We start from the raw sequence: 21726 nt of genomic DNA, 5'->3' as shown, positions 1-21726 counted from the left end.
AATAGAATCCCAAATCTGTACGCAGGGCAAAAAAACCACACAAAAGAAAAGTGAGTCATCATTAGGACATTTATTGTGGTTTTCTTTTATTTAAGGTAAAGCTGCCTTTTGTTGGAAATGAACACAATGTACCATTCACAGTCTTGACACAAGGTGCCTTCTTCTGTGTAAAAAAACAACCAACACGCCAATGACTAAAGAAAGCCAAAGCCAAACTGTTGCCAACATAAACCACGTAGCCAGCCACGCGTGGGACAGTAGGAACCGTCTTGGAAACGCCGATAACTCTCCTCCGCTATCGGACCGAGTTACATTTGCAGCTCTGCGCATGCTCAGCAAGGGCTCTGCAGGGGAGCTGGTTATCACAATGAACTAATAGAGACACATGAAGCTCTTGGAACGTAAATGACTGGTTGAGCAATTGGCCTGGTTTGTATGATCACGGAGGGGGAAATAAGCCACCATGGCTTATTTCCTCCTCCGCACGTGCCAGTTGCGAATCGGGGATTATTGTAATTACCCTCAGCAGCACAGCTCTTGTTGTGCAAACCTGGCCAGGGTGGCTTGTTGCCATTAGTAACAAGCCACCCAGCACCCTACAATAGCACATGGGTTCTGGGTGGCTTATTACCCATGGCAACAAAACACCTTGGCCTGGTTCACACGAAATGACAAGCTGCGCTGCCGAGGGTGACAATGCTAATCCTCCAGGCACGCACCAGTCACACAGGGAGGGAGAAATAAGTCACTGTGATTTATTTCCCCCTCTGTGATCATGTGAACCTCGTCTCTGGGGCTGTTTACGCAACACACTAACCCACACTCAGTGGTTGAGCATGGGTTGTTGTTGAAACGTAGGTTAGCATGCGGTCTGAACCCAGGACATTTTCCATGGGGAGTGGGGGCTGGTTAACCATGCAGTGTGGCTTATTTTTCTTGAACAAGCCACCTTGAGGATACACGGTTTGTTGTTGGGTTGTTCGGGGTCGTTAACAAGCCACCCTGCAGAAAATGTCCTGGGTTCACACGACACGCCTACCCACAGTCCAACGAACAACCCATGGTTCAACAACCCACATTCAACTACTGTGTCAATGGCTTGGCAAGCTAGGTGGAAATTAAATGAAGGATGTGTCTAGAAGGAAGCTTTCCCCACAGCTCAGCTTCCCCAACTGCATCTTCCCCAACCTAAGATTGCATCTCCCAGCAGGCTGTGAATGCTGGGAGTTTGCAATCTGATGTAGCTGGAAGACACCAGGTCTGGGAAGACTGCCAGAGCTGATTTAGCTCCAGAGCAGCTGGGGAAACTCAAGGAAGAGGTACCAGATAATGTAATTTTGGGGCTGTCCCAACCACACAGATCTTGGTAGTCCTTGGTCTATACGGGGATGGGGGGCAGACAGAGATCCATACAGGAATCAGCACAGTGTCCATATTCCTTGACAGAACATGGTGTTATAAACCAGCCTGCTTGACATTTGAAAATCCCAACCTCAAAACCTGGCAGTGCCCTAAAATATAGCTTTTCTGAGGAACAAATTAAGTTAGGTGACTAGCTCCCAAGTGAACGAGTGGCTTGGGAATGCTTCCTGGTTGTTTAAAGAATGCCCCGACAAGAAAGCCTTGAGGTCTGATTTATATATAACCTCTGACACACATGGGATGAGATCCCTTTTTCAAGTGGATACCTTGCCTTAGAATTGGTGGTCTGTGCCACTTTTCTAGAGCCAAATGCAAAAGCAGGACCTGCCATACTGCATTGCTAACAAGCCACGATCGTCTCCAAAATAAATAAAAATAAATAAATAACTTGGATATCCATCTCCCACACATGCACATACAAACAGGATCAATTCAAGAAGTGAACTATGCATTATGTGCAAATGGGCCCAAAGAACAAGTCACGGTTTTGCAACAGTTTTCACTTATCCTATTGGAAAGATTCAGCAGAAATGAGTACCAGTCATATTGGAGAAAACTGCAAAAATAAGTGGAATAGCTAGAAAGCACTAGAAATATTTTTAAACCCCCAAGGGGGGGATATTCCTGGATTTCAAGGACAGCCTTCACATTTGGATTCCATTATGTTGCACTTCAGTATCCTACAATGCAACAAAGGTGTAACTAGCTTTACAAAACAGAAATTCAAAAAAGGTTAGAATAAAAGCACAAGCAGTTGCATGAAAACAGTGCAAGATCTGCACTAGTTTAATTTTGCACTGCACTTGGAAGTTTAAGCCACTGTAATCTCTGGCATTTATGCAGCCTTAGCATAGCCAAAGTATTGCAAGAAATACCTTGTTTACAGTGACACCAGTGTTAATAAAACAAAAATGGACCTGAGATTTCAAACACTGAGGATTCTCTGCTACTTGTCTGCACCACACTTTATGCAGCAATTGAATTTGCTGCATTGGCATTGGTGCTGGTTGCAGTAAACACACAGACCGTGAAAAAGAAATGTGCATTTCTACACAACAGGAAACAAAAAGATCAAGATTCAACGGGCCACACGCATACGTTGTGTTTAGAATCTCCCTTTCACACTTTTTGTGATTATCAATATTCCAGCAAATATCAGTGTAGTCATGGCAACATGACTGCAGTGTAAAGTGAACCTGAGCATTTTCATCCTGTATCATACTGATGAGCTCTCTATAAGAGGGAGAGGCAGAAGCAAAGAATGAAAACTTCAGTCCTACATTCGAGGAGGTTGGGATCTAACTAGACATAAAATATGGCCTAAGACCAAAGGTATAACACAATCAATTTTGTTGCCTTTTCCCTGCACAATCCCATATATGACTGGCAGATAAAAACTATGAAAGACTAGGACTAACATTCACTGCTAAAGTGCAGACAACCAAAACTGCACGGGATTTCTCTTGCTATGTTTAGTTTTTAGTATTCATCCATGAAATATCATGATCTCATAGTGTTAATATTTTATTTTGTTCCCTTTAAAGTGCAAAAAAAAAAGTTTAAAATTAGTCTTGTCCATAGCAAAAAAAATTCAAGCCTTAAAAGATTTCTAAGTCCTTGTAACATTTTGTAATTGAAAAGCTAAAATCTCTCATGAAGAGAAGTCTCTGAGGTTAAGCAGAACCAAATTCCGACATCCACTTCTCATATTTCTCCAGGTCTGCAGCTGAAACGGACTTGGAGATTTTCTTCAGGGCCAAGTCAAAGTCTCCCTTGGTAACAGGCATCTGCAGCTCTTCTTTAGATAGTGCACGGATCTCTTCTGGCGATAAGCCATTAATGCGCCGCCTCATTGCCATCAAAGAGGCATCCCTAAAAATGAAGGAAAATGCACAAGAATTACTAATGTGGATGGACGGATCAGTCTAGTTAAGGGTCAATTTCTCCTGTGCTTAATCCATTCCATCCCATTTTCTGAAGATTTTCTAAACCACACAAAAAATGCATTAATTTCTCCTTAATATAGACATCTCCCCCAACCCGTATGCATTTTGTATGCATCTTTGTATGCAAAATCCACACTCTACAAAGGATAACTGCATTTCAAACTGCTTGTTAGTCTTGGTCATACAAATTAGGTTGGTTTGCAGACTTAAGAAAGGCCTCTCACAACCCTGATTAGTAACAGTGTGTGCTAGGAACTATTTGGATTTTGATTACCTCTGTATGTGGCAGATTTCTAGCAGTCAAGCATACAACATTTTACTTTTATCTTTCTCATTACGCCGATGATACACAACTATATCTGTCATCTCCGGAACTTTCTCCTGATGTTCACGATCGTATCTCGGCATGTCTTTCAGATATCTCAGCTTGGCTGCTTCATCGTCGCTTGAAGCTTAACATGGCAAAGACTGAATTGCTTGTTTTTCCTCCTAAACCTTCTCCTCATCTCTCATTCTCTCTTACTGTCAATGATGTTACGCTTACTCCGGTCAAGGAAGCTCGTAGCCTTGGCTTTATCTTCGACTCCTCGCTCTCCTTTATTCCTCATATTGAGGCAGTAGCTAAATCTTGTCGATTTTTCCTGTATAATATTGCCAGGATTCGATCATTTTTGTCTGTCTCTTCTGCCAAGACGCTTGTTCATGCACTGGTTATTTCACGGTTGGACTACTGCAACCTTCTTCTCTCTGGCCTTCCTTCTTCTCACATCAGCCCGTTGGTTTCTGTTCACCACTCTGCCGCAAAGATCATCTTCTTAGCACGCCGCTCCGACCATGTTACTCCGCTTCTGAAATCTCTTCATTGGCTTCCAATTCACTTCAGAATCCAATATAAACTTCTCCTGTTAACCTTCAAAGCTTTTCACGGTCTAGCTCCTTCCTATCTCTCCTCTCTCATCTCACACTATTGCCCCGCTCGTGCTCTTCGCTCCTCTGATGCCATGTTTCTCGCCTGCCCAAGGGCCTCTACTTCCCTTGCTCGGCTTCGTCCATTTTCGTCTGCTGCCCCTTACGCCTGGAACGCTCTTCCAGAACATTTGAGAACTACAAGTTCAACCACAGCTTTTAAAGCTCAACTAAAAACTTTTCTTTTTCCTAAAGCTTTTAAAACTTGATGTTGTGCAGACTTCTACTGTTACTTTCTACTGTTAGTTTTTCCCTACCCTGTGCCTGCTTACCCTTCCCTGTACCTGTTGGCATTCTCTTCCCCTCCTTATTGTTTTACTATGATTTTATTAGATTGTAAGCCTATGCGGCAGAGTCTTGCTATTTACTGTTTTACTCTGTACAGCACCATGTACATTGATGGTGCTATATAAATAAATAATAATAATAATAATAATAATCATTGTCCCTCTCAGCAAAGCTAGCTTCCATAGCTCTAATACATCCAATATTAATATAATCTAAAGGGCAACTGAAATCGACTAAGGCACCTGATAAATGTACAGAGATAATTAAACCTATAAAATTGTATTAGTGATGTATGGAGATGAGGCAATTGTTCTGCTCATGAACTAAAATGCTGAACTGATGCAGCCTCTTCATTCTCTGGACCCATCCTCCTTTACGCTGGGCAAAAAGGTCTTGCTCAGGTTTGAAAATCTAATTCAATATACATGACTGGCTGTAGAGTGAAGAAGCAGGCATCTGCACTTTTCCCAAGTACAGTATCTTCTCCTGCAGCTGTTTTAGCCAGGGAGTCATTGAAGGCACGGCATACAATGGGTCAAAGAGGTTGCAGAGTGGAGGAGAATCCCTGCTAAACCCATTAACCAGAACAAAACAACTTGAGCCTCAAATTTGCCCGTCAGCTAATATTGCAGATGATCTCTCCGTCATATTGCTTTAGGACTGTGTGGCATTGTCCTGGATGGTGGCTGTATCTACAGCCACTGCCACCATGCACTTTCCTTCCCAGAGAGCGAGGCTGTTGCCACGGCCAGAGCTGCAATTCAGCCGGGCAGCCTTGCCAGTGTTGGAGTTGTTGTGGTTGCTTAGCAACTTCCCGGCCTGCTCTCCAAACAGATCTGGGCTAAACAGTGGCCTCAAAGGTCACGTTCTGTGTACTTTCATTGTCAGAGGTACAGTGCGTATCTACAGCCTTTTCATTAGTGGCGCACAGGCATGAAACGGCCCTCCCTGGGGAAACAGGCCTAACTTCTTTTAGTTTTTAGAAGGCAGGCCAAGACTATTCTTTTTCACAAGACTTTTCAGGCGGAGGACAGACAGCTGTGTTGATCCTTGATGGATATTGTTTGTTAGTTCTGCTCTTTTTGCCCATTGATTCCCATTGAAACAAACAAGCCACTCCTCCAACGTACTTTATCTTCAAAATCGTCCAACTCGGAAATTTTGAAGACTTCGAGAAGCCCGTTCTGTAATTCACTGCATAGAAACAAGCTCACTGTACCAAGCCCAAACAATTTCAGCTTCAATTGGAACAACATGATAGTCAATGGTGGGGTAATTATCAACTCGACAGTTGTTTATTTAGATGGGACTCCCCACACAGGATAGCGATGGTGTGGATTAGGAGTTGCCTGTTAGTTCATGCTGAGTTGACTCACTCATTCCCCCACCCTCTCTCACCTCCTCAGTCCTCTTGCTAGTATCCTATCAGCCATTGCTGCTGAAAAACTATCCTGCTGGCTGGGCTGGAGCAGCCGCTTTTGCCTTATGACTCAGTGGCTGACGAAGTAACCAACGGTGCCCTCCACACAACACGATAACCAAAGGTGGTCCAAATAGCCAACTCTGCACAGCATTGTTCCTTTGCATGGGCTATTTGGGCCAAAGAACCAACTGTTGGTTAAAAAAACTCCCGCCACACAACACGAAGACCCACGTTGGGTTAAATAACCAACCATTGATTATTTAAACCACCACAGGTTACCGTGTTGTCTGAAACCAGTCTTTTTCTGTTGATTTTGCCACCCTCTGATTTGCAATCTTCAGAATATACAACATTAAAGTAGATGGTTAAAATGCTAATCTTTCATTACCTATTTAAATACCTATTATATAATTATCTAGAAACCATGAAGGATTAAAGATGATCAAGTTTTAATTTCTACTGGGATCATCTAAGGGAGGCATTTCAAATGGTGTTCTGTTGAATCCTGCAACTCCTCAAAAATGAATCAGGCGTCCCTCCAAAATAAGATAGGAACCTAGGAAGTTGCTGTATACTGAATCAGACCATTGGTCCATCTAGCCCAGTATTGTTGACACTGACCCGCAGTAGCTCCCCAGGATTTCAAGCAAGATTCTTTCTCAGCCCCACCTGGAGATGCCGGGATTGAGTTTAGCACCTTCTGCATGCAAAACAGGTGCTCTGCCACTAAGCCACACACCCTCCCATTAATAATGGCAGAAAAATTCTCTAGCAGGTAACATGTCTGCCACTTCTAAACATCCCCTGAAATACACCACCAGAGAAAAATACTGAATATGCTTTAGGACTCACTGTCAATTCACAAGCAGCAATGGTAAAACCCAAGAGGTTTGATCAACAACCTGTATGAAAGGGCTATGCCCTGAAACAGCTCCCAGTCTCTTGTTGGTTCCTTGGCAGACAATTTGACATGGACAGAATTTATTGGGGGGGGGATTCAAAAAGCTTAAGGAAGAAGATTCAGAGTTCAGCAATGTTCTTGAATAAGCGTTCAGTAAGGACAATTTGACTAATAATTCCACTTTTCCGTGCCTTGCAAATATAGGAAATAGGATACCTGCAAACATTAGTGATATCAGCGCCAGAGTAGCCTTCTATCTTCTCAGCGATTTCTTCCAGGCTGATGTCAGGATCCAGTTCTACTTCCCGAAGATTAATCTTAAGCAGCTCTGCTCTGCCTTTTGCTGCAAAAAATAAAGTCATTTGATTAGAGCAGGCTTGCAAACATGTAAGTATTCTATACAAGATTTAACTTTGAAGTTTGGGGGTGTTTTAGGAAAAATTACTGAACAAAAATGCCTGCAAGCAATTTTGCCGATGACAGCTCTTCAATTCTAAGTCACCAGTTAAGTGCTGATGAAAACCATGTGTTTTAATGAAAAATTAAATCTATGGTTTGTATCCAATAATATCATTTTCAAGGAAATGTGTATGTAAGGGGAGAGAGGGGGGGAGAGAGAGACCTGAACCCCACCTTCTGCCCAAACTCTAAAATGCTTTAGGCAAGCATTGTATCAAATGACAACAATTCCTCAAAACCTGTCTTTTCTCTGTTGCCTCTGACTTACCTTTTTTTAAAAAATCTTGATACTCGGCTGCAATCAAGCTTTAAGTACATGTAATGGCATAGTTGTTTTTAAATGGATATTGTCTGTTTTTATGCTTTTTATTTTTGTATATTTGTTTTTAATGTTCACTGTTTTTAATCTTTGTAAACTGCCCAGAGAGCTTCAGCTATGGGGTGGTATATAAATGTAATAAATTATTATTATTATTATTAATGATAATAATAATAATTAGTCCACATTCTTGTCTCCCTCCTTCTATTGCTCCCCACTGTCTGTGTTCGACTGTAGGCAGAGACTGATGGTACAATATAAACAGCAACAACAGAAAGCACATGAGCTTTTGCATAGTGTGCCTTTGGCAAGTTATACTGTACTGGTATAGCAAACTGGGATGCCTTTATCACCAGCAGCCATGTGCCATGCAAAAACGTGTCACTGTGACCCTGAGACGAGTTTGCAAGCTGCAGGGGCCAGGCGATATGGCTACGAAGGTCCTGTCCTCAACCAAGCTCACTGACAACTGCTGTCACAATGCAGTTTTATTCTGTTATCTTAAGGACTCATGAAAGGAAGGAGGCACCCCACTGTATCAAGAGACCACACTGCCAGACAAACCTCAAATGATAATGAACCTTGAAATTCATAATATATCTGGCTGACAGCCAGGAAAGGCAATCTATGAGGACGCATCCTCAGGCAGGGGAACAATCAGCAAGCTACTATCTGAAGGGCTGGAAATCTAGCCATAAAGGTCAGGCAAGAGTTGATTTATAACATGGAAATGCCTGGAAGTGAACATTCATGGATCCGCTTTTCTGCATTCATCGACAAGAGCAGGCAATATTTCTTTAAAGATGTCTAAAGGTTGCCTTCGGATGCTCATTCAAGGATTGCCTGTTAAACATTCAAAATAAATTCCAAGCTCATTAAATGAACTTGCATTCAAAACCCACAATCCCCCTCACTGGGTCTGCAATGAGAGACTAGACCATTTTCATTCTGCAATCTCAAGCATTAAAAGAAGAAGAACAGGCAAGTTATTAGCCCTGAAAATGCAACGTTTGTAACCAGCCTGTCAATGGATTCTTTAATGGTCCCCTAGGGATGCTTCAAACAACGAGGCCAAGGAAGGCGCATTTAGTGGGAAATGGTTATAGCAACACACCCACCTGTTGGCAATGGTATATAAATCCTTTTCTCCAGCCTCCTCCTCAAAGCCTCGTCAATGTCCCATGGAAAATTTGTAGCAGCCAGCACCATCACCATTCGTGAAGGGTCGTCATTCTCTAGAGCGCCACCTACTCCTATATGGACAGAGGGTAGAGTTAGTGGATACATCCGCTTTGTTCACTTTTAAATGCATATTTTACATGTGATTTAAAGGTATACCCTCTCCTGCCTCTCATGAGCGAAAAGGAAAGTAATATGGTATAGTGGTTAGAGGGTCAGACTGGGAATGGGGAGATCTGGGTTCTAGTCCCTACTTGGCCATAAAGCTCACTGGGTGACTTTGGGTCTGTCACTGACTCTCAGCCTAACCTACCTCATAGGGTTGTTGTACAGATAAAATGGGGAGGAGGAAGACCATGCCAGCTGCCTTGGGTTCCTTGCAAGAGGGAAAAAGTGGGATATAAATGGAATAATATATATATATATAAAAGACAGTTTGCTTTCTGGTAACTGTGGTTCTTCAGGTAATCATCTGTGAACTCACACATATGGGTTATGCGCTATTATTATTATTATTATTATTATTATTATTATTATTATTATTATTTATATAGCACCATCAATGTACATGGTGCTGTACAGAGTAAAACAGTAAATAGCAAGACCCTGCCGCATAGGCTTACATTCTAATAAAACCATAATAAAACAATAAGGAGGGGAAGAGAATGCAAACAGGCACAGGGTAGGGTAAACAGGCACTGGGTAGGGTAAAACTAACAGTATAAAGTCAGAACAAAATCAAGTTTTAAAAGCTTTAGGAAAAAGAAAAGTTTTTAGCTGAGCTTTAAAAGCTGCGGTTGAACTTGTAGTTCTCAAATGTTCTGGTAGAGCGTTCCAGGCATAAGGGGCAGCAGAAGAAAATGGACGAAGCCGAGCAAGGGAAGTAGAGACCCTTGGGCAAGCGAGAAACATGGCATCAGAGGAGCAAAGAGCACGAGCGGGGCAATAGTGTGAGATGAGAGAGGAGAGATAGGAAGGAGCTAGATAGTGAAAAGCTTTGTTTATATTGGATTCTGAAGTGAATTGGAAGCCAATGAAGAGATTTCAGAAGTGGAGTTACACGGTCAGAGCGGCGAGCCAAGAAGATGATCTTAGCAGCAGAGTGGTGAACAGAAACCAACGGACTGATGTGAGAAGAAGGAAGGCCAGTGAGAAGAAGGTTGCAGTAGTCCAACCGAGAAATAACCAATGCATGAACAAGAGTCTTGGCAGAAGAGACAGACAAAAATGATCGAATCCTGGCAATATTATACAGGAAAAAATGACAGGATTTAGCTACTGCCTCAATATGAGGAATAAAGGAGAGCGAGGAATCAAATATAAAGCCAAGACTACGAGCTTCCTTGACTGGAGTAAGCGTAACATCATTGACAGTAAGAGAGAATGAGAGATGAGGAGAAGGTTTAGGAGGAAAAACAAGCAATTCAGTCTTTGCCATATTAAGTTTCAAACGACGATGAAGCAGCCAGGCTGAGATATCTGAAAGACATGCCGAGATACGATCGTGAACATCAGGAGAAAGTTCCGGAGATGAAAGATATAATTGTGTATCATCGGCGTACAGATGATATTGGAGGCCGTGAGATTGAATAAGATTACCCAAGGGCAACATGTATAAAGAAAACAACAACGGACCAAGTGCAGAACAAGTGCCTTGTGCAAAACAGTCATTTTAGAGCAAAACAGAGTTTTAAATGGGAGCCCCGTCCACCTCCTCTGCTATCCACATAATAGTGAGCCCTGTAGATGTGGGGGAAATCTTTGGCTCTCCAATGGCATATCACCAGTGAGCTCTGTCAGTACTGAGGGGAGCTATGCTTCCTCAGAGAACAGTCTCAGAGCAGGTGATCGTACGATTCTGTCGAGAAGTGTTCCCTGGATTCTCCTTCTGACACTGAAATCAGGCACTGGATATCATCCAGGGAGTTACAGTCTCATGGGAATTGTAGTTTCGCTAGGCTTGGCACCAGCGATCACGTAAGAGTTTGAGGCGCTGTCTGCACTGAGGGTGCTGATTTGGAGCCAGCGTAAGTTCAGGTTCAGTGTCAGACTTTATCCTATGGGCTATCTTCTTCATTTTGATTTTCAGTCCCGGAGCCCAGGCGTTATCAGGGCATTTTTTAAGACTAGAATCACAGAATAGTAGAGTTGGAAGGGGCCTATAAGGCCACCGAGTCCAACCCCCCTGCTCAATGCAGGAATCCACCTTAAAGCATCCCTGACAGATGGCTGTCCAGCTGCCTCTTGAAGGCCTCTCGTGTGGGAGAGCCCACGACCTCCCTAGGTCATTGTCGTACTGCTCTAACATTCAGGAAGTCTGCTTGACCTGTTTGGTCTTATTGGCCAGTACCGAAGGGCCGGTTTCGAGCTGCTGGTCCATGGGGCTGGAGATGTTGGTACTGCAAGGGCTGGCACTCTCGATATCAGGGACAGTTGCCCTGAAGCGTTTTCCATTACGCTGTGCACTGAAAGAAGCTGAGAAAGAGCCAGAACCGGTTTCTTGCAAATAAAACCCGAAGCAGCATGCAGAGGCTGGTTCATTGCAGCCGTATCTGCTGCCTTGAAGGCTTGCTCCCACATTAGGACAAGGAGGTGTGTCATTCTGTTTCTCCTGTACCCACTGCTTCGCAAAGTCCTGGCAGTGGGTACAGAAGTCTGCCCTGTGAGCCTCTATTGAGAGGAAAACTGGAATATCCTTCGGTCAACAATATCTTCTTGCCACAGCAGGTACAATTTTTGAAGAAGGACTTGGAGGCCATGCTCCCTGAAGGGGCAATGAAGAAAAGGTAAGAAAACTCAGAGAAAATAGGAAAGTAAGAGAAAAGGAGAGTAAAAAGAACTCTGTTCAGCATCCCAGGAGTGGATATTTAGAGATTTATATCTTTGGGGGGCCAAAAGTGAAAGAACAATGTTAATGCTGTTAATTGCTGCAGTGGCCGAAAAGGAACTGAGAAGCAGGTGGGAACCACACCCACAGCATGCGTAGAGCAGGTGGGCAGACTTCCCACCTAAAATGCTGTTTAGCTCTAGAATGTTCCAAATGACTGTTCTGCACATGTGCATAACCCATGTGTGAGTCACAGAGAAGAAGAATCCTAGTTTCCCACAGGGAGCAGGGAAGAGCCAGGACAATACCTAGTGCAAATTATCTAGGAAGTGGAAAGAAGTCTCAGTGGTAGCGTATTTATTTTACACAGAGAAGACAGTGGTGTTCCTCAGGCATGTCTCAGAACAAGGAATGCCGCTTTCTAGGCTGACATGGGGAGAGCAACAGGGGAAGGAGTTCACACATGCACACATCCTCTGGAGCATGCACAGCAGAGAACTGCTGAGTTGGCAAGGGAAGAGGAGAGGGAGCTGTGGTGTCTTTTCTGCTGCCAAAGCTCTGGAACTTTCCCCATTACCAACTGCAGGTGCGGGAATTCAAGACACAAACAAGAACCCTGTGGCTTTTCTCTAGTTTCCAATAGGGATGGCACAAGAAATGTGCACTGGAATTCGCCAAGATCAAACTGACCTCCAGGACTAATGTGTGGACCAGAACACAGTTATCTATTGAATTTCATACTCATCTGAATCTTGAAGTGCAGTTCTCCATTCAAATGACATACCAAAATGCATTTTATAAGGCACATTTTAGGATAAAATATGTTTAAAAATATTTATTGGGTACAAAAATATGTTCAAAACATGTTTCACGCATTTTTTTAAAAAAATTGCAGATTCATGTAGAGATGGAACAGAACAGACTTCTGAATGAGCACAAGTGAAAGCAACAGGGACCAGAAATAGACTGATACAGCCATACCTAGCTTCCTATGTCTTATTTGTGGTTATTCATGCTAAAAAGTAGACATGTTGAACCTCTTTCAGCAAAGGCACACAGGAAGAAAATAGTTAACACTCTCCTTATCCCCTCATATCTCTTCCCTGATCTCCAAAGTAGCCGCTTGGGGGCTGTTAGTTAAAAAAAAAAGAATTTCTCAGGAGATCCTGATTGTGGGTCTACCACATCATTTCCATTGTGATCTAGTATATTTGATTCTGATGCTTATATTTGATGTTCTTTTTGTAAACTGCCCTGGAAGCATCAATGGGCATATATGCATCAAGAAAGAAAGAAAGAAAGAAAGAAAGAAAGAAAGAAAGAAAGAAAGAAAGACAGACAGACAGACAGACAGACAGACAGACAGACTGCCTTCCTTGTTTGGCACTTAATTAGGAAAATACTTTTTAACCAGCCTTTTAAAAGAAAAATGAGCATAAAATTTCAGACTCTTCGGGGTTTTTTATTACTATACTACATTTAGAGCATACCCTCCTTCCACAACAGAATTCAACACAAAGCATATAAGAGGCCCAGGCAGTCTCCCAGACAGGCATTGACCAAACCCACCTTTAGCTTCAGCAAGGTAGGTGGCTGCATCTGTGCCCTTTGACTATGCCCAGAACACATTAAAAAACATATGTCAACAGAAAGTTGGGTAGTTCAAAACATTAACATTTGGGGACATCTTCTCAAAGATGCTGCTTCTTAATTGCCTGCACTCATCCTCTCAACTAGTCTACAAACAATTTACAAATTGGAAAGAGAAGCTCTAATGCCAATTACCATCCATCTGAACAAGCAGCTCAGACTTGACTCGGCGGCTCGCCTCGTGTTCATCGGAAGTGCCTCTGCGGCTACAGATAGAGTCTATTTCGTCAATAAAAATGGTTGTCGGCGCATAAAACCTGGCCTTGAAACAAAGACAACAGCCATTTGTACAAACAGAAGCATTCAAGAGATTCCATCATGCGCACAATCCCACGCTACAGCCATGTTTGACAAAGCTAATTATCTGCTGTCAAACTTACCTTATGCTAACTCCCTTAGAAGCACGATCTGGATATTTATTGCTAAATCTAAGCCAATTTGGGAAAACATTTTGGGGGACTTTCTATGATTGCAGAAATATAAACGATATATCAAATTAAAGCACATACGTATACGGAAAAAGTGTTTTGTCCATTTATCCCCAAAATCAGATCAGTATGACCTAAAAACACAGGCAAGCAGTTTTGGGAAACTTTCATAGCTATTGACTCAGAGCACTCTGGCTTCAGTAGATTGAAATGAGTGCTCCCCAGCTGCTAAAAGCAAAACTTTCAAGAAAGCAGAACACCCAAGAAAGCCATATCTTAAATTCCCAAAACGATTAAGTGGGTCATGGCCCAAACTAGCCATTTTGAACACAGATACCATTAGTCATAAAATCTGTGATTATTACAGGCACTGTGGAGAACAATGCTGTTACATAGTTGGCCATCAGTGGTGCAGTTAGGTGATTTTAGACTTTGGATGTAATGGTCCAGTGGCGCTCCTTAGATGATAATGTGCATTACTTCACTTATTTCAACATGTGAGAAGCCAGCCTTGCTCTGTTTGGGGGCCCACGTGTTCATCCCGCCAAGCGGAGCCCTGGATGTCTTGCCCCAACATCCTGCCCTGACAGCACCACTCCCGACAACTGTTGCTGCGAACCCTCAGCCCAGCAAATGAAACAGAAAAGCCAATCATAACAGCTCTAGAACTATCGACCCTTCTCACTGGGGCTGTTTTATTAAAAGCTGGTCCTCAGACAATGTGCTAGTAGAGCTAAGATGTCTGTTACGTAGTAAGACGGGGATAGTTGGACACCCACAGTACGTACCATTTCAAACAACAAGCGGACTAACTTTTCAGACTCGCCTCGGTACTTCGACGTCAGAGTGGAGGAAGATACATTGAAGAAGGTTGTTCCACATTCTGTAGCAACCGCCTTTGCTAGCATGGTTTTACCTGTCCCAGGAGGGCCAACCATGAGCACTCCCTGAAATGGAATGCAGGCAACAGAATAAACACCAAACAGGCCTGGTACAAGCATGTCACAGCACACTGTAATGAAATTAAACAAATTGGTCGAAGCATAGCCGAGGCCAATTGTACCATATGTGTAAGAGTTTATACAGTTTTTGTTTCATAGAAGCCTTCATGGATTTCACTACGCAAAAGCAAACTGATACTAGACATCTGAAAGGTAAAGTAAAATAAAGAGGCTGACTACTATTTCTAGTTCAGCACTTCTTTACTTATTATTGTAGAAATAGTCTGAATATCACCAAAGCAGTTTTTGCATTCAACCGCCGCCACCGCCAAATGTTAACTTGCGACTTTAGGAAGAAACTTCTTGCATTATAATAAATGGATGACTGTATGCCATGATTGACCTGCCACAAACAATTCAGATTTTGGTGACCCTTCCGCAATGCAAAGGCCCTTCCTGCGTTAGAAATCAAGAGCCTTCTCAGATAAGCATGTGGTGTCAATTAGGTGACAGATAAATTGGCACGTCTTCACTCCTGGACTTCGACCATTACCTCACTGCATAGGATCACAGAACTGTGGAGTTGAGAGGGCCCACAAGGATCATCTAGTCCAACCCTCTGTAACACACAGGAAAACCAATTAAACCATCCATGAGAGGTTGTGTCCAGCCTCTTCTAAAACTTCCAGAGATGAAGAACCCACAACCTCCATAGACAGAGTATTCTACTGTTGTACAGATCTTACCATCAAGAAGTTTTCCCTTATATTTAAAATAAGGAAAAAACTTATTTAAATAGTGCACTCACCACTATGCACAGAATTTAACTACTGACAAATGCTGGGGAAAACAGTGTTTCTTCTGTGAATCATGGGTGATCAGGGGTCTGCAACAAAGCCCTATGAGGAGAGGCTGAAAGAACTGGACATGTTTAGCCTTGAGAAGACTGAGAGGAGACATTGCTGCACTCTTCAAGTACTTGAAAGCTTTTCACACAGAGGAGGGGCAGGATATCTTCTTGATCATGCCAGAGTGCAGGACACAGAACAATTGGCTCAAATTACAGGAAACCAGATTCTGGCAGAACATCAGGAAAAACTTCCTGACTGTTAGAGCAGTATGACAATGGAACCAATGACCTAGGGAGGTTGTGGGCTCTCCCACACTAGAGGCCTTCAAGAGGCAGCTGGACAGCCATCTGTCAGGGATGCTTTATGTGGATTCCTGCACGGAGCAGGGGGTTGGACTCGATGGCCTTGTAGGCCCCTTCCAACTCTGCTATTCTAGGATCCTATTCATGGAAATGAACACCCACACAATATTTTCAGTTACATTTCCTGTAGCTCCTACACACCTAAAGACCACACAAGCCACATTTTAGTATGTAATGAAAGTACAAAGGAATATTTCTGATGTGTAACAAAGTATAAAAGAGAATCCAAAATGTTTCAAGTGACAGACTTGGGGTGGTAGGAAGAATCATCTGTTTGGGGAGGATAGCAAGATTCTGAATTTCATAGAACTTTCTTCAGGAACGGAGCTGCTTGCAATATATATGGCCCAATAAAATAAACATCTGAGACATCGAGGATGAATCTATTTAGGAGACAAGTATTACAGCTTGTTCACCTTCTGAAGGTATGGCCAAATCCTAAAAGCTGGCGCGTCCTTCCCTGTCAGCACCATAGCAACAGGAAACGCCGCCCCCTTCCCAGCTGCGATGGCCCTGACAGGGAAGGAGGGGCACCACGCTGGCACAAGGATTTGTCCTGCATCTGTGATGAACAGGAGAGATGCTTGCGCGTCCCGTGCCCTTCTTGTGTGGAGGACGGGGACAGGATGCGCAAGTATCTCTCCTGCTCGCCACAGATGCAGGACAGATCCTTGCAAACCCTGCTGTGATATCGGCAGATGGATTTCTCCAGTGTTTGACGTTGCACATCAAGCCACAGGAGACATCCATTCTCCCCCGCCCTGCAATCCATTTGGAGATCAGCTCTTCCATCCCCTCAAGCCAATCTCCAGCTGGATTGTGGGGTGGGAGGGCAAGGGATGTGCCCATCCCAGGAAGCAAGTAGGAGCCCCCAATCACGCTCCCCACCAAGGGGTGGGACGATTGGCGGCTCCCCAAGTACTTCCCAGGTCGGGATTATTTCCCATGCCGATAGAGCCCCGCTGGGCAAGAGCAGCAGGGGTTTCTGCTATTGCCTCGTGACTCTGTAAGCATGTGAAATAATCCACAGAGCCCACCACACAGCACGATAATCAATGGTTGTGCAGATAATCAACTCTGCAAACCATTGGTTATCTCCATTGGTTATTTCTAGAAAATAACCAGCTGCTGGGGGGTGGGGGTGGTTCCCAACAGACAACACACTAGTCAATGGGGGCTATTTAAGCAACGGTCATCTGAATCGAGTCCCTGACTCCTGTCCTATTGTAAGAACCTAACCCAACTTCACTTCTTTCTCCCCCACGTCAGCCTGGAGCCCTAACTCTGCCCTACCTAAGCCTGCCCCCATGATCCTCCTGGTTTCCTACTCTGGCCTCGCAAGCTACTGCTTCCACCTTCATCTGCTACCGTGGCTGGTACTCTTCTCTCTCGCCTGCCCCGGCCCCAGCCTCAACAGTTGCCAGGGATGCTAGGAAAATGTGAGGAGGAAGGACAACCTTGTTCACATACATTTCCATTAATTCTTTTCTCTTCCACACTGTTGAACTACTGACAATGGACTCGGGCCTGTTCAAGAACGACATATAACTTATGATGAACCAGAGTTTGGCCATCTCTGGTAAAGGCTGGAGTTTTACTACAGAGCTTTTATATTCCTTAAAAAAAACCCAATAATTTAAGGATATGCTTGCTACTGTTTTCTCTCATCAAGCATTCTGCTGCGACCGCGTATCTTTCATCCCCCCGAAAATGTAAGATTGGATTACATACTAACCAGAACTTTTGGAAGAAACACTGTATGTTCAGGGTAATCCAATTAGTATTGCACATTACAAGGGACCTTATGCAATTAATATCTTTCATAAAGAACCCACACAATAAAAGAACCAGTTAAAAGCTATCCACATTGCAAATTAAACACTGTCGGTTCTTTGGGAAAAAATTACTTTGTAAGAATGACACGGGGAAGACTTATAAAAACAAATCAACTGAAAATGCAATTATTCAAAAATGGGTTTCTCCCCCAATTCTTTGGGCATAATGGACTCACTGTGTCTAGATTTCCCATTAACTCTTACTACTTCTATAACCATTTATGGACTTTTCCAACTGTACATTTATGGGTAATGAAATCAGATGTGTTCATATTCTTTTTACACAGTTGGTATTTAAATGGTACTTCTTAGGTTACAGAGGTTTTCCTAAAATCAAAGGTAAAACTCACAGAAGATAAATGAGATTGACTTCTGGAAGATTGTTCAATAGCTGGCCACAGAGATGAAGTGAGTTCTGGCCCACAAATACAGATTTAAATATAGAGATTTCTAAAATGTATATACCACTCTTAAGCAATGCTTGCAAAAGGGAAATAGAATAAGTCCCAAAATTAAAAAACAAACAAACATCACAGCATTTCCCCCACATTCTTTGGGGAAGAAATGCTACAACATTGGAGATCTGATCCCGGACGCCCGCTTCTAATCTGTCTTGGCCCTTAAGAGTTATGCTGATATAGGAATCTAGATGTAATCTGCATTGTATTTCATTCCACACAGTTGGAACTGGTCTATTTTTCAGAGCTGAGCAGCTTCATAAAGTGAATTTGTGCAACACCTGGCTACTTCTCTCTCTGAGAAATGTCAGCTCCACGATGAATGGCTAGTTAAAATGCTTCGCACAAAACTTGTCCTTTCCGCCGGGCTCTGTCAAATCTAGGAATGCTCCACTCACGCACAAGCGCGCTGCAGAGAGGCAGGCGTTTTGATAGATTCACAGCAGGGTTATTTCTTGCCGTTGTAACGATCACTACTCAAACAGTGGGAAGCGCAACTGGAGTTTGGCCCTTCTTGGCTCAAAGAACACATCAAAGAGAGCAAAACTGGCAACTCTCTGATGTCCACACAAATATATCTAGCCATGCCTGGGCTCACCTGGAGAAGAGCCGTCTTCCATATCAAGTGCCTACTTTTGAGATAAAAACAGCTGTCTGGAGAATTGTTCTCAGGAGAGCCCTGAGCATACAAGAATGGAGTTGACTGGTTGTTAGCTGAGTTAGAACTGTCAGTGACCGATACCCAAAGCTGCATATTTCTGCTGCTCCAATAATGAAATATAACCCTCTTCCCCATACCACGAGAATTAAAGGGTGGGGGAAACACATAGTTCCATATTCTCCTCAGCTCTGAGGTTGTTTATTAGACAGTCTGCATTTGGTTTTATAGTTCCAGAAAGTTGCCAGGGTCAATTATTACATCACCAATATCTTATGATTAACAACACAGAAGGCAGAAGAAATGTCTGTCAGGGTCTACTGGGTGCAATTATCACATCTGTCTCTAGGCTGAAACTGTTGGTCAAAGCCACAAGCAGTATATCAATCCCATACCCCAGGCTAAAAACTGGACCAGCAAGAGTCGAAGTAGTTGATGGTTGTAAAGGTTTGAGCCCTACAAAGGCGAGGTAATAAAGTCAGGCCTTAGAGGCCTGGGTTTTTCTGCTGGGAGGGGATATTCCTGAGAGGAGTAGTTTCATTTCTCCAGTTAAGTTTAATTTCTTCAAGACTGAAACAGTACTGTCTATTTTGGGTGAAGAGGCTATAAAAGAGTGAGAGAGAAGAGAGAGCAGGAAAAGACCAGAGCATGAGTCAACAGCAGGATAAAGCAGCCTGAAAAAGTCTAGGTGAAGCTAGGGTAAAATAATTTGTATTTTTGCAACTTTTATTTTCTTTTAATGCCTTTGTATCACTCACCTGTATTGACTAAATACCTTTACTTGTAATTTGGTTTTAATATACTTGAAAACTCGTCTACATCTACAGCCTTAACCCCACATTGACTCTTAAGGAGGCAAAAGATCCTTAAGGAGTTGCACAGGGGGGTCCAGGTCATAGGTTGGACCCTGGCAATGGTATATAGATGTGGTTGGAGTTCAACAACCTTCCCCAAGAATGGAAAGTTAGAGATAGGACAGTAGGTGCCCTTGTAATCTATACACAAGGTAGGTCTTTTGAGCAGGACAACCACATATTTATGTTTTTCTGGCAATCTTCTTTTCCTGAGTGAGTTATTAAGAATGCTAGTTATCAAATGGCCCAGCCTCTCCAAACTGACTTTCATCAGCTAAGATGGGCACAATTCCAACTCAGAGGTGGCTACTTTCATATGCTCAACAACGTCCTTCATTTCAGCCAGAGACAAAGATCAAAGCTGATCCAAAATAACAAGAGAACCTCAAATATCCCAACATTTCAACTGTGTCCAAAGTTGAGCCTTCAAGATAAAATCAAATGTGAGCAATTTTCATTGCAAAAAGGATTGCAAATTCATCCACAGTGGACTAATAGCATCTCATCATTTGAGAGATGGCATATGAGGATTACTAGGCCATTCAGTACCTGGAACAGTTCCATCAATGACACTTGGCTAAACAAATAGCATTGACGAAGGATTTCTCTGCAGCTAATGCTACTATGTTATGAAACCTATTCTGTTGCTACCTTACCAGCTAGTAATCACAGCAATATTGGCAAGGAAATAGCCATAATGATGGCTCCTGCCATGTGACCCTAAGGTCCCTACGTGGTGTGGTGTGAGGAGCCAAACTGCAGTGGCTTCCACACTGCTATGGTAACGAGTCCACAGACTTAACATTGTTTTAAATCTATGCTGCAATCTGGTGGCTTCATCTTAAATTGAGATCCACCTTTCATTTCCTTTCTGGCTTCATCTCCCCCAGGTCCTTTGTAAACCACAAAGATGTGTGCCATTGAAGCAATGGGAGATGGTACCTGAAAAACAACCATATAGATGGTAAAGTCAACCTGTTATTCTTCAGCTTAATCAGGCAAATTAAGAGTAGCTATCAAGGCTGGATGTATAACCACCAGAGAATTCTGGGATGCAGTTAGCTTCATAAGTGCCAGTGTGGTGTAGTGGCTAAAGTGTTGGACTGGGAGTCGGGAGATCCGGATTCTAGTCTCTACTCAGCCACGGAAACTCACTGGGTGACTTTGGGCCAGTCACAGACTCTCAGCCCAACCTACCTCACAAGGTTGTTGTTGTGAGGATAAAATGGAGAGAAGGGTTATGTACACTGCCTTGGGTTCCTTGGAGGAAAAAGGTGGGATATGATGATGATGATATAATAATGCTGTTGAAGCAATGATCATTCTAAGCATGTACTTTCAAAGCATCCTAAGCATGCCTTGAAAGGGAGAGGGAATGTAGCAAGGGAATCTCAATTTACCCAATAATGAGATTACTCCTTTTTAAAACCAATACAAATATCCAATTTAATATGCCTCCCTGCATTTGTATAGGGTCTCTTACAGGAGCATAAGTCTAAATACATACTACAGTATTTGTTTATAGGTACATCTTTATATCTTCAATTATATATACACACACACACACACACACACACAAATAGTAGCTGAAGAGTTCTCACCTTCCAAGGTCGCCTGATCCCTTTGAAAAAATCCGGCATCCACATTGGAAGAACAACTGCTTCCCTTAATAATTTTTTGGCTTCTTCCAAATCGGCTATATCATCCCTGTGCAAGATCAACTCAGATTTAGAAGACTAATGCATAAAAAGCACTGTGCTGTTGTTTTTTAAGTAACATCTTTCATGTCACTTAAAAATATTCTGACATCATGTCCTTATGCAGCATGCTAGCATAAACCGTTGTCCTGAAAAATGACCTTCTGTGTGATAGACATGGGGGGAAATGACTTTCAGCTAACTAAAAAAAATGGTTTCCTGAAAACATGATTTTTCAGATAACTCTTAAAAATGCTCTTGA

General features: G+C 42.9%; 1 protein-coding gene across 2 annotated transcripts in view; it reads right to left on the bottom strand.

The window, feature by feature from the left end:
* Positions 1-2539: 2539 nt before the first annotated feature.
* KATNAL1 (katanin catalytic subunit A1 like 1) overlaps positions 2540-21726 on the bottom strand; it is a 36888-nt gene continuing 17701 nt past the window's right edge. For both annotated transcript variants that reach the window (XM_063126991.1, XM_063126992.1), the window contains exons 6-11: positions 21369-21474; positions 14597-14755; positions 13516-13642; positions 8843-8977; positions 7163-7289; positions 2540-3294 (exon numbers count right to left, since the gene is read on the bottom strand). In XM_063126991.1, coding sequence (XP_062983061.1) covers positions 3096-3294; positions 7163-7289; positions 8843-8977; positions 13516-13642; positions 14597-14755; positions 21369-21474 — 853 coding nt within the window. In that variant the 3' untranslated portion in view covers positions 2540-3095. The remainder of the gene's footprint in view (positions 3295-7162; positions 7290-8842; positions 8978-13515; positions 13643-14596; positions 14756-21368; positions 21475-21726) is intronic.

This window comes from Elgaria multicarinata, chromosome 5 (genome assembly GCF_023053635.1).
Source record: "Elgaria multicarinata webbii isolate HBS135686 ecotype San Diego chromosome 5, rElgMul1.1.pri, whole genome shotgun sequence".
Taxonomy (NCBI): domain Eukaryota; kingdom Metazoa; phylum Chordata; class Lepidosauria; order Squamata; family Anguidae; genus Elgaria; species Elgaria multicarinata.
The sequence above is the reverse complement of the archived record's forward strand: the minus strand, read 5'-3'. Positions and strand labels throughout refer to the sequence as shown.